At 38.0% G+C, this 13,548-nt stretch overlaps 1 protein-coding gene across 2 annotated transcripts in view; it reads right to left on the minus strand.

The window, feature by feature from the left end:
* The window catches only part of exoc4 (exocyst complex component 4), a 216,550-nt gene that overhangs the window by 195,789 nt on the left and 7,213 nt on the right, over positions 1 to 13,548 (minus strand). For both annotated transcript variants that reach the window (XM_007890836.2, XM_007890835.2), the window contains exons 3-4: positions 2,765 to 2,949; positions 540 to 655 (exon numbers count right to left, since the gene is read on the minus strand). In XM_007890836.2, the coding sequence (XP_007889027.1) occupies positions 540 to 655; positions 2,765 to 2,949 (301 nt within the window). The remainder of the gene's footprint in view (positions 1 to 539; positions 656 to 2,764; positions 2,950 to 13,548) is intronic.

Below are 13,548 nucleotides of genomic sequence, written 5' to 3' on the forward strand. Positions count from 1 at the left end.
TGGTTGTGAGACATTGAGCAAGTTGAGAAGTTGCACCAACAAAGAAAATGGTGTTCAAAGTCACTGCTATTCCAGCTTCCAGAGATTATATATAGATTCATTTACCATCACTCCGGTGCTCAATGATGCACATTATACCCTTGAATGCAACCTTGAGTAAGACATTAGTAAGGAATTTGTAAGTTTATGGTTCTCCTACAATATATCAACCCCACTTCCATTGGCCTTCTTTCCAGGACTTTTCAATTAGAATTGGGTCTGCTCCACTTACAAACACAAATTAGTAATAAACCATTTTGTATAAGTACACTTTCTTACAGCAGAAATGTTCAAGTTCCAAACTGTGGAGATAAATTTGGATTCATCCCCATCTGCTATCCACCCTACTTCACGTAAAATTGTCATGACTTTCCCCCAAACCTAGATTTTATTTCTCAGAATTAGATTTCTTTTCATATGTAGTCGTCTTGGTCCTAAAAGCAAAATTGAAACATCATTCAGTTTATTCATCAGTGTGTAGAAGTAACCAATATACTCACCAGCTGTGTTCCCTGAGGTAATATACTGGGAACTATCCATAAGTTTCCTGGGGGTTGATACCAAAGTGGTAACGTCAATAAATGGCACTGGAGATGTGTCCTTGCCGAGCTGAGGGCTGTCAGAAAAAGAAGTGTCAATTCTTTCCTCGTCCACAAACAGAAACTAGCTTAACCCTGATGTAGCTTTCATCAACAAACATGAATAGAATATTTCTTGTATCAATGCTTTGGTAGCTGAGTTGCCATCGTGTCCAACAGAGATCAAAATCTTAATCAGTGGAGGAATCAAAATCATAGTAATAGGGTCATTGTGGTTGTTGTTGGCAGCTCAGGCTTGTGGCCAGAAGGGGTCAGAATCATACACAGATCAATTGCTGAATTCCAGTAACGGTCACTGGAGATTGACATCCGACTACTTCAGTGGAACCAGATGTCAAATTAGCACTAAGAAGAAGGACATCAAAGTTGATTTGAGCTGTATCACACTCTACAACTATCACAAATGATTTTTTGAACAAGATCACCAAGAAATAATATAACACCCTCCAATTTAGGTTCTGAGAAATATTGATTGATGTGCAGTTTCATGGCTGTTATTTATATTACCACCCCTAAAGAATGACACATATATGTATCATGCTTTATTATTTTGCCTTTCCCTGGGAATCATTACTAAATAAGCACAATTTTTTTTTATAAAAACAATATCTACGGCTTGGTTCAAGACACTAATGGTGAATTTCTATAGTTCCTTACGCCTGAACAATGTATATTAACTCAATAATGCCAGCAAAATTGCATATACAACAACGACAAATTACATTTGCATAGTGTCTTTCATGTCAGGACGTCCCAATCATTTATTTTATAGCTCGCTTTACTACTCTTGTTAACGGACTTCTCTTAGTTCTTAAAAATAATCCTTACATTTGATATAGCGCCTTATCACGTCTTCGAGATGTCTCAAAGCACTTCATGGAATATATTTTGTAAAGGGGATTGATAGTATATTTTGTGAGTGAAATTGCAGGCACTAATTGCAGCATGTGCTTTGTTAAAGTTAAGCAGTTCCTGCATATTTGGCTCCAAGGGTTTGAAGAAATAAAAATAAGGGATCCTTTTTAACCATGATACAATTTACTTTTTATTACTAAATGGATCTAGAACAATTACAGCAAGAATTAAGAGTCTGTTATTATATTTATTTAGACTGATCATTGTATTCCTATATTTGTTCCATGGAAGTCTTACTTCTCACTACAAAGTATATCTTGGCTAACGAGTAGCCTTCTTCCAAAAGCTCTGCAAATGCTACTCTTAAATTTCTCCACTAGAAGGAGCACCAGAGCAGGTCAGGGCAGATCTTTGCTTTGATTCCCACTGTCTTGGTAAGGAAGTCTGGCCTCAATATCATTGCAGCCATGCTTGTTCCAAATGAGGATAACGACGTCCTTCTTTTGAGTGCTCAGTGCCAAAAGGGTTAGCATTTAGAAAACCCAATGACCAAAATGTTTCAAAATGAATACCTCTGTTCAATAAGAAATTATTAAAAGTTTAGATAGAATCTAAGAAAGAAGTTTTACATTAATATAGTGACAATTTGATGTAAACAAAAAGCACTTTCCCAACTCCATTGCTGGCAGAACAAGTACACTTTAAAACCAATTGCATCAATACTCTTTCTTTCACATCATGGTTGTCATAGTGCTTCTCTCTGCTCAGGTTATTATTGAAATTTGCTTAAAAGCAAGATACAATCAAAAATTTAATAGCTGGATGGTAATATGTAAGTAAATGTTCTAAAAACAGGTTTATAAATAGAACTGTAAGAAGGAATCCAGTTGTTAGTCGAAGCATAATAATCCTTTCAAAATTTTTTTTTAAAAAAATAATAATTTGGTCAATCCACATCTGCTGTGGGACACTGGTGTGCAATTGGCTGCGAAGTTTCTCCTACAAAGTATGCAGTCAATTCACTTTACAGTATATTCTATAAAGCGCTTTGAAACATCTCAAAGACATGATAAGGTGCTGCATCAAATGCGAGGATTATTATAACTGCTTATAAATTTTCAAATTTCAAATTTTCAATAAAAATGTCTCCTGTCAAACATTGGATTTGAAGATTTCTGGAAATGTACTGAAATAAAGCTCAACCCATCTCCAAGTTTAAAAAGACAATGTTTCTGCTGGTACTTCAATGCTCGCTGCCAGTTCACACTGACCCAATTCTGTTTTTGTCCCGGTTTCTGTTTCCAACACGGTTTGTAGATTTGATGTAAAGGTGGCGGTGCAGCTCATCGATCAAAACCAGGTGCAAGTTAATTTTCTTGCTGTGCAGCTCCAAGCGCAGATCACTCAGTCCCTCCACCTGTAACAGCTGCCCTTCCAAAGAGTCCACAGCGGAGACCTGAGAGAGAACACAAAAGAAACACTTGAACTAAAACCTCTCTCTTCAACCGTGGCATTGATCAACACTTTAAATTCTATCTCTCTTCCTTACTTCTCCCTATTATCTGTGAAGCACTTTGATCCGTTCATCTAACATGGAAAGTATTATAATTATACAAGTGGTTAATGGCCAGCTATTTAAAAGCAATGGCAAACAGTACTGAAGGATAAAAATGACTGTACATCAAACTGCATCATGATTCCCTGCATTTCTTATAGAGATCGTTCCTGAACCCATCTATGCCATCAGCTGCTACAGCGCTTTTAGTTGAACCCCAGAACAGCTCAGCTGCTCAATTACATGATGGGAGAAAACCTGTGGAAAACCAAAGCAAAAGAGAAAATCGCATTGGAGTGGACACCGCTTCTCAAAAAGAGTTACAACATTTCAGAGCTTCAGGATTTACTTCTGCAAAGATGCACAATTTCAGGTTTCTTTTGGGCCTCTGCACTTAAATTTGACTTCCTGAATCCCACAATGTATGAAGAATGCTAAAAGGTATCTGACATAGTCATGCCCATGTCAAATTGGCTATTTACCAGTGAAAAAGCAAGTGTACTAAGCATAAGCAACAATGAATAAGAGAAATCTGCAGCCTCTCCAGGCCTTCTACTCAATAGAAAGGATGCTTGGGTGCTTTGAGGGAAGGAACTTTTGAGTCACTACTAACATATCCAAGCGATACTTTTTGTTGAGAATTCTACTGAATTCAAAATAACAAGTTTGAGTTCAGATAATCAGATGGCGCATCAGCCTAAACTATCAGCTCAATGTCCCAAATGTTCTGAAAGGATCAGCTGGAATGCGCTGAACGATATTATTTATCTGAACCTCTCTTGTGATCTCAACTACAAAGAGTCACCGCCATGTCACAAGGCAACCCTGTTATAGTCAGCTTCTTCTTATCATGAATTTGGCTCTAAGGTATAACCCAGTTGCAATATTTACCCAATACATTGCGCATTTATGCAGCTGACCAGATCGTTCACGTTTGCACTAGAATGGCTACCTTCCTGGTCGCGAGGTGGCCACCGACATCACTTTCTGCTCGCTGGCACACGAGCAGCAAACAGAAAGTGTCGTCAGTGGCGATCTGATGACCTGTACATTGACAGCACCTTTCACATCAAAACAGATGTCTCGAAACACTTTACAGAACATTAGAAATGAAGTGAAGTTATTGTACAAGCAAACATTCCAGATTATCTGCACCAGCAACATCCCATAATTAACTTTGAGATGAGCAACCAATTAATTTGAATAGTTGGAAATTAATTCCACACCTAGGAGCAATCCATTTCTAATTCCGACTCGCATCGATCTAATCTAGTGTCAATCAGATGTATAAAGAAAACTGACAGAAATTGAAATGAATTCAAATTACCATGTAGCTAGTCAGAATGAGAAAGACAAATATTGTACCTGTGCATGATTATGGCTTTTCTCTGCAGAATACATCAGAAATGGCATCAATTTTAAAACACTTAATGTATTTTTCCTTCTTCCTGTTTTAATAGGACTTGATACATGCAATGAATACAAAATATAACCTGAACGAGCTTAGAAATCACTCAAAACAATCAAAATTTACCAAACAACAACAATAACTTGCATTTATATAAAAAGCCTTTCGAACAAGAGGGTTTGACAGTGACGGAGCACGACTCCAAGCCGGGGGAACGTGACTGTAGGCATGGTCGAAGACGAAGCTCTTGAAGCGCGGCTTGAAGATGGGGAAGGAGGGGGTAAGGGATTCAAAATTAAATCAAAAATTGAATCAAAAAATAATTAATTTATTTATGAAAAGTAATTAAAAATCACCTTTGTGTAAGACTCATCATGGATTTAATCTGGAAAGTGTTTATTTTCAAAAAGGAAATACTTGTTAATCATTTTACATTTGAATGTTACCTGCTTACCTAATAATCTCAAGAGTATCTGATAACTAAAATAACTATTCTACAAAGCAGAACTACTCTTTATCTTCATCTGAACTTTTAGAAAATCATCTGCTTTGGAGCCCCTTGACAACACGATAGGTTTAAACTAATTTAACGGTACAAGATCATATTATTTTATCAATACTACTTTTTCTTGGTCAGCCAAGTACCTGACACAGGCAGAAAACTATCACTGCTAAATTTGTCCTGTAAATTGCTATGCAGTTACAAATTATCTAAAACATTATTGGCCAGGACATCAGGAGAAACCCTTCTTTAACATGTACCTAATCTGCCAGGAGCATCTCAGATTTCTGACAATACAGTGGTTCCCCGATTACTGCACTGGATTGTCATCTTAAATCCTGACATGGGGGTTGAACCAGCAACCTTCTGACCGAGAGGCGAGAGTCTGAACAACAAAAAAGCTAGTTTTCCTGCAGAAAACAACTGGAAGCAAAACAATAATGAAATATTCATTCAAAAGAATCAATAGATCACAGAGTAATTGTTAAATGCTCATCGAAACACTGCTGCTGGCAGGCATATAGATTTTGAGATAAATATACTTCTTGTTCTGAGGCAAATGGAATGGTGTCCAACTTGTTTGAATCCAGACCTGATTTGTGGGATACCTTTTGGGAACTGTAATACGCCTGAATGAAATGATTCTAAATTCTCCATCTAGCCTGTGTGTCTGAGTTTCAGCACTTTTTTAGGTTCTTTATAGAAGTGTTAGTCTTTCCTTTTTAAAACACTTACACTGAACTTATATCTGACTCTTGTATAGAACATAGAAATTAAGTTACAGGAAACCCAATAATTTTATCAAAATATGTCAATACATATTTTCCATGCGCTCCAGGACTCTACCCTACATGAAGGGTGCTATATAAATGAAAGTTGTTGTTGTATCACTTCCATAATCTGATTAAGTATGTATTTAGTGTTTTTAAATATTTCAATTCTTCCTTTTGTCTATGTTCTTACCTAGACTTCCTGCTTGCCATTTTCATTCCCAAACAAAAACAATTTTCCAGCCCAATCACTTGAATTCTGAAGAGTCATCATACCCAACTTCGAACCTATCTTTCTTATTCAGATGCTAATTAGGCTGTTGCCAATTTGTAGAATTTAATGGGATTTTTTCCATCTCCGCCAATTCAGATCATGTCAGCAATCAGACATTCTGGGTAAGTGTGTATGGGTGGGGAAGCAAAATAAAAATACACATAAACATAGGACATTAAGTTAAAGAAAGCCCAATAATTTTATCAAAAGATGTCAATATATATTTTCCAATCAGCACAGAATCCATAGGCTTACAAGTTGGACTTGGTAATTGTTCCTTCATAATCACATCTTGCATGGCGAGGTAATATTGGTAAGTATCAATAATATGGTTTCTAAGGTGATTTGAATTGGCAGTTCCCATTAAGAAAGACTTTCTGGCCGTTTGCCTAGCATAACTAGCAAATCCCATCTTCAACTTCTGCAAATCCTATTTAAGCACCAGCTGTAAATGTTTTGAAAAGAAAATAAACTTTGTGGCACAGGTTAATATACCAGCTGTATTATACACCAGCAACAATTCTTCCCATCAATCAGAGAACAAACATTCTAGACTGAACTGATAATATTCCCAGCAATTAATGACCTTGTTGTAACACACATTAAGCTAGCTGAAAGTTGCTGAAAGACATCAGATATATACTTTTCTTTAAGGAAATAAAACTATTGTCTTCTTTTCCTCTTTAGCAAAAGGATTTTGTGATCCAAAAATACTTAGAAGTAGAAAATGAAAATACATACATTTTTACAGCATCTTACTGCTAAAATATCTGTATAGTAATTACAATTACACGTATTTTGCATACATCAACAGGCCACAAATAGCCACGACCATTTTATCTGGAGGATTGTTGGCCAGAACAGTGATACAAACTCTCATTTGGTTTCAAATCCATTTGAATAGTCAGACAGTACCAAGATTTAACATCTCAGCCAACTATAGCACCTCCTATAATGTTTAATCATATCTTGAGGCAGTTTCAACATTTATTTACAACACTCAGGAGCATTACAGATCTGCCTAGCCAAAATTTTGGCTCACTGAATCTACCATGGAGAGTTGATTTAGTTTAATTCTCCTTTCATCAGATGGGTGACCTGATGAAAAAAGAGCCACTTTTTTTTTCCTCTAGACTCTGCTTACTTCTACTGAGACATGGAGGTCACATGTGCACAGTTTGTTATCTGAACATCTTGCCTTAAATACCAACAATTAGAACAAATCATTTCTGCAATACATTCCGACACATTATTTTCAGTTCTAGTTAGGAGAACCATCAGCAAAATTCTTCCACTGGAAACTATTGCTGTTTACCATCAGCTTTCAATCCAGTCCATTTAAATCAAGATGGTAGTATATTGATTGGAGTTGTTATGTGACATGTCACCTATTTCAAAGCAAGCACTGTATGTATTTGTATTATAAGGCAATAAATAAGAAGGATTAGCAAGGTGAATTGAAAATTGGCTTGGTTAAAAAAAAAGAAAGTTATGCTAAATGGACAAAGTGCTATTTGAGAGCAGTGAGTAGCAGACTTAACAGAGGTTTGATGAATCTCCCACTGTTTTCAATATTATTAAATAATAATAATCCTTGCATTTGATAAAGCACAGTTGAGACGTCTACAAAGCACTTCACAGAATATACTATAAAGTGAATTGACTGTATATTTTGTGGACTAATGAACTGGAAGAATGCTTTACTATTGACACAAAGGGCATCAAGCTATATATGTGGCTGGTTGACAAAAAGGATGTCCTAAAAACCCTTACTGGTAGGATGGCAATTGCTGAAGAAACAGTGGGAAAGCTTGCCAGATATTGCTTTCAATGGTAAGATATGTGGTTTTAGCTGGGTAAACTCTGCAATCCTGGGCTCTTGCCAGTGCCTAATACTCTACGGAATTAAGTAAGCAGGATGTGCCCAGGGAGGGAGTGATCATTTTGTTGCCACACACAAAAATTTCCAAGTGTAGGTAGGACGTGTGGAACTCTGGTTTGGATACGCTTAAGCAAGATGATGGTCTCCGCAGGTGTCAGATACCAAGCTGATCAAACGAAAACTTTTCTCTTCCATTTATCGTTTTATTTTTTGTGTAGTTGAATGTATCTCTGCTTTTCTAAGTCAACAGGACCATTCCCAGCAACATCAAAATATCAACAATGAGACTAGTCCTTTACCATCCTACCAGAAACTGTATTTCACGTGTACGAGACGTCTCAAAGCACTTCCCAGCTCGGATCCGAAACTCTGACTGTCCAACACTTTTTGGGATGCCCTCCGGACGTGAAAGCGCAATGTAAATGTTGTTGTTGTTTTCAAGACATCTCAAAGCGCTTCACAGAATATACTGTAAAGTAAATTGACTGTATATTTTGTGGGAGAAACGTGAGGCAGAAATAAACAACAACACAACAACAAGATTCCATTTATAGTCGCCTTTCACATCGGGAGGACGTCCCAAGGCGCCGGACAGTTGGGTCAGGACCTGAGCAGGGGGGAAATGGTCAGGGTGAGGGGAGGGAAGGGAGGAAGCGAGGAGGGGGTAGAGAGTCGAGAGGGGAGCTGAAGGCACGGTCAAAGAGAAAGGTCTTGAGACCAGCCTTGAAGGAGGAAAGGGAGGAAGCGGCGAAGGCACTGGGGGATGGAGTTCCAGAGCCTCGGGGCTGAGAGGCTGAAGGTCCGGCCACCGATGGTAGGGCGGTCGGGGCGGGGGATGTGGAGCAGACCGGAGGCAGAGGAACGGAGGGTACGGGCAGGTAAGTAGGGGGATAGTAGGTCAGAGAGGTAGGAGGGAGCAAGGCCATGAATGGCCTTGTGGGTGAGGATGAGGATGACCAGATGAATACAGTAATGTTGGTAGTGCACAAAGCAACAACAAAAAGATTGCATAAATGTATTAAAATATATCTGAAGTGGAAATTAGTGCACAATAAAAATAACCTCTCTTTCAAGTGTCTAACTTTTAAAGTGCAGAACACTTTATAACAGAACACTTGATATTTTATTTAAATTTGTGCAAGCACTATAAACCAATAAAGCTACAATAAGGATATTTTTCTACAATGAAAAGCCTCTTTCGCTATAATTTGATTACTACCTGAATTTTATCATAAGCTTGTCGGCTTTTGGATGAGACGTTAAACCAAGGTCCTGTCTGCCTGTTCAGATGAACATTAAAGATCACATGGCAGATCACAAAAGAGAAAGGAGTTCTCTCCTGGGGTTTTGGCCCAAATTAAAATTGGTCACTCACTCTGTGGCTGTTTGTGCGACATTGCTGTGTGCAACTGGCTGCCACATTCGCCCACAGAATACATCGTCAATCTACTTTACAGTATATCCTATGAAGCACTTTGAGACATTTCAACAATATAATAATGCGCTATATCAAATGCAAGGATTATTATTATTTATTATTAAACAGTGTATTTATGTGTCACATAAGCAGGGTCTCCTTGGAGCTGAACTGGCTCCAAGGTGACATGCCTGGCAACAGAATGTCGGAATCTGTGTCTTGTCCGGTTCTCTAGTCCGGTCTCTAGTCCGGTTCCTGAGCCAGGCGGGTCCAAGGTATTCCAAGGTACTGCTGATGACAACGCAGCCCAGCCTGGCTCATTGGCAAGGCCTGGAAGGGCAGACTAGTCACTGGGGGCAGGGAGTCATCCCACTCAGCTCCTGTTAACCCTGCAAGCCAAGGCTCTAACAGGTAGGGTGGTCCTCGCTGGACAAGCAGTGGGAAATCTTGCTGGACAGCAATACCAATGTCAAGCTATGCAGTTTTAGCTGGTGAGACTCCAGCAGTTACCCCAACTGACACTCTGGGGTCCTCAAACCTTGGGTTTGGCCAACCTGCGCATAATACTTTCCGGAATTAGGTAAGCAGGATGCCTCCCTCCAAAGAGAGTGTGCATTCCATTCTTACAATCTATCTATGGGATTTCCATGTGTAGGTGGGATGCATGGAAATCTCAGCTTGGTTTGGATACTCTTAAGCACGGCGATGGGTTTCTGGATGTGTTAGATACCCGGCTGACCAAAAGAGTGTCACAAAGTTGTAGGGCAACATTTAACTAAATTGAAAAGCTTGGATAAATGTCAGCTTTTCTTTTTTAAAAAAAAGTGTCCGAGAGTGTGGCTATAATAGAGTAACAGCTTCTGAACCCAAAATCTGTTATGATTTTATAATACTTTTCTGGACACCATCGATAATGTTTACGTATTATTTTAAACTATAAAAATGGAATAGAATGCATTGAATATTATATGCTAATTCCTACGCTTCACCCACATTCTCAGGAAATCTTTCCTCAACTGAGGTACCACCAAAGGTTCAAAAGCAAAAACTGTAGTATAAACAGAGCCTGCACGCAGCCAAGGCAACTTCAGAAACAGTTCTCGCTGTTCTAAGATGGTTCTAATATCTGCTTCAAATTTATTCCCATTTTCTGAACTTTTCCAAATTTATAATTACTTAATATAATTATTTATTTTTAAACCTGTGTATTCTATGAATGGATTACATCATAGGCCCACTGGATATGTCATCTATCCAAGGTCAATCATATTCAGTCAGGTTTACCCGTTGGATATAATTTAATGCATATTGGTCACACAGCATCATTCTAGCACCACTTCCAACCATTATTGATCTTCTCATCACATGTGGTTACTGGTATACATTAAATAAATAATAACAAGAACAACAAATAGTGTGTAGTGTTAAATGTTTCAATTCAATTTCATAGATTTTGAACATTCTCATTCAATTACTAAATGTTTTTATTTGAAAGCCATTTAAAAAGGTGAGCTGGGAGCTCTGGACGAAGTATAGGATAGTGTGTTGATCACTATAATTTTTGAAACACTATATATTTTGTACATGGAAAATATTTCTAGATTTCCTCTTAGTTTTAGTTCAAGTCGGCATTTAAAATATTGTTGCAAATACACTCTTCTTAAGTTTTCTTCACCTTGATAAAATATCTATCAAACTGGGCCAAAGTGTCAATTGTGAAGCCAGTCTTAAAAGTTTCTCATTCACTTACAAGTTCTATTTTATTTAGAGAATTAGAGAAACGACAGCACAGAAGGAGACAATTCTGTCCATACTGGTGCGAGCTCCACTGGAACTAACTACTGCTGAATAAATGATTATTCAATTATGTATTGATTTTTTAAAAAAAGTATTGAGGGCCCAAGACTACGAAATGAGATTCCATTATTGAAACGTCAGCTCGACCTAAGCAATATCTTAATAATAATCCTTGCATTTGATATAGCCCTTTTCACGTCGGGAGGACGTCCCAAAGCGCTTCACAGAACACACTGTAAAGTGAATTGACTGTATATTTGTGGGCGAACGCGGCAGCCAATTGCGCACAGCAATGTCCCACAAACAGTCGTAGATTGAAAATGACCAATTTATTATTGCTTTTGATTTTGGAGGGATTATTATTAGGCTCTGTGTGGAGTAAGGAAACTTGCCCAAGGTTTCGCCCTCTGCCTGGAATTGAACTCAGGTCTCTCGCTTGTAAAGCGAGTGCTCTAACCACTGAGCTACAGGACTCCACAGGACTTTCTGCAGTAAGGGTTAAATAGTTGATATAATATTTGAGTACAGCAATCATTCACAGCTGGGGCATGTTTTCAGCCAAATTCAATGCTTCACACTGCATCTGCAGCCCCTGGTTTCCTGCTATTCTATCAAATGCCAATTTATAACTTGGCACCTAAAAACACTTATGTAGAATAGTTAGAACCGGATTTGTTCAGTTGGTGTGGGGAGGCAGGGAATAGTATTCTACAAATGAACAATAATAGTAATCCTTGCATTTGACATAGCACCTTATCATGTCTTCAAGGCATCTCATAGCACTTCACAGAATATACTGTAAAGTGAATTGCGTGTATATGTTGGGGGCGAAACACGGTAACCAATTGAACACAGCAGTGTCCCACAAACAATCGGATTGAGTGACCAATTTTTTTAGTTTATAATAAAAGCAGCAATACGCTGATATCATAAGCCAATGTAAAAAATAGCGTTTTGAGCAAGACTAAGATTAAGACACAACTGTGCCACCTAGTCCCCTGCAAATTTCTACTTCAAAAACAGATGTTACAAATTGACAGTAGCAGATCACAAAGTTAAGGTGACACTGCGGGTACCTGTTATGGAGAAGACATTTTTGTTTTGGTCTCAGTGAAGCATTTATTGTTTTCAAAAAAAATAACAGATTTCCTGGTAAAAAAATTGTAATTAAAACATTTTTAAACTTATTTAAAACACCTGATTATGAGTCCCAGGAGATAAATCTTTGAAACGGCCTACATCACACTACAGCACCATGTGCCAGGGAACTGACTGGCCAACTTCCAAGCAGTCCTTTGCAATGCCTCATTTTCCTGTGTTCCAGATCTGCGATATGGTTATACTTAGATTTGTATAGTAATCCCCTTGTTCATTTACAAAAATACATTGTCACTACACTTCACATTGAATTCTGTGATGCTCAATGAAATGTCCTCCCAAAGTGAAAGGCACTATATCAATTGCAAAGATATTATACAATCAGATAGAGTACCAGCACAAATTGGTGTTATAATTGTTAGCAGTCTAGCTGTCTAGACAATATACTTGGACAATGTAGTGGTTGCATGTATATAAAATAATATGAGTTCCAGTCAATGTATCAGGCACAGGAGACCTGACTGTATGAAACAAACATGAAAACACAAGCAGCTGTGCCTAGGTATCAACGACTTTCATTGCATATAAAATATCAATTTACTCACTGGGAAAAACTTAAATCTACCATTCACTCATCACATTCAGAACAAAATATAAATCAATTTAATATCAAATATTTCTGTTCTCACAAACTATCTTTTAGTCTTCCCTTTACACTTTTCCCATACCTAAGAGGCTGGCCAGGTGATCTGCTCTAAGATTTCTGTCTGCCAGTGTTGCTTGAGTTACTTATGAGGAGTTCAAAAGAATACAGAAAAGGGTATGAGGAACAGGTGGGGGAATAGGACTAAATGTATAGTTGTTTCAAAGATTAGGCCCAGGCCTGATGGGCCAAATGACTTTTGTATGTGTTGCATGATTTTATAAGGAGCTACTTGTGGAGAGCTCCGAACGAGGAATTCCTCTCTGAAGAAAAACCCAGTTCTCATCTTAATGTTGTTGTTAATCTCTGTAGCAGTATGTCCCAGATCAGGACCCCACCGTCTGTTTAAATTGTAATTTATGGGTCATCCAACCAATCCATAATACTGTGCATTGGGAGTACTGCAAGCCTCAGCACGGTTGGATTAGAGCTTGATAAAGACTCACTTTTACCAGAATTGTATTAAGTGGATATTACTGGATGTCATTAATGATTTAGAAATGCCATTCTGGAAGGCATCTTACTGCACATCTCCTTTGGAACATTCAAAGATGAAACAATTCAGCTCATAAGGCAAGTCATAAAACTATATCTCCAGCAGTGTTATGAAAACAATATGGAAATTTCAATTTCAATTTAGAAACCTAAA

The sequence above is a fragment of the Callorhinchus milii genome, unplaced genomic scaffold, assembly GCF_018977255.1.
Source record: "Callorhinchus milii isolate IMCB2004 unplaced genomic scaffold, IMCB_Cmil_1.0 Scaffold5, whole genome shotgun sequence".
Taxonomy (NCBI): Eukaryota; Metazoa; Chordata; class Chondrichthyes; order Chimaeriformes; family Callorhinchidae; genus Callorhinchus; species Callorhinchus milii.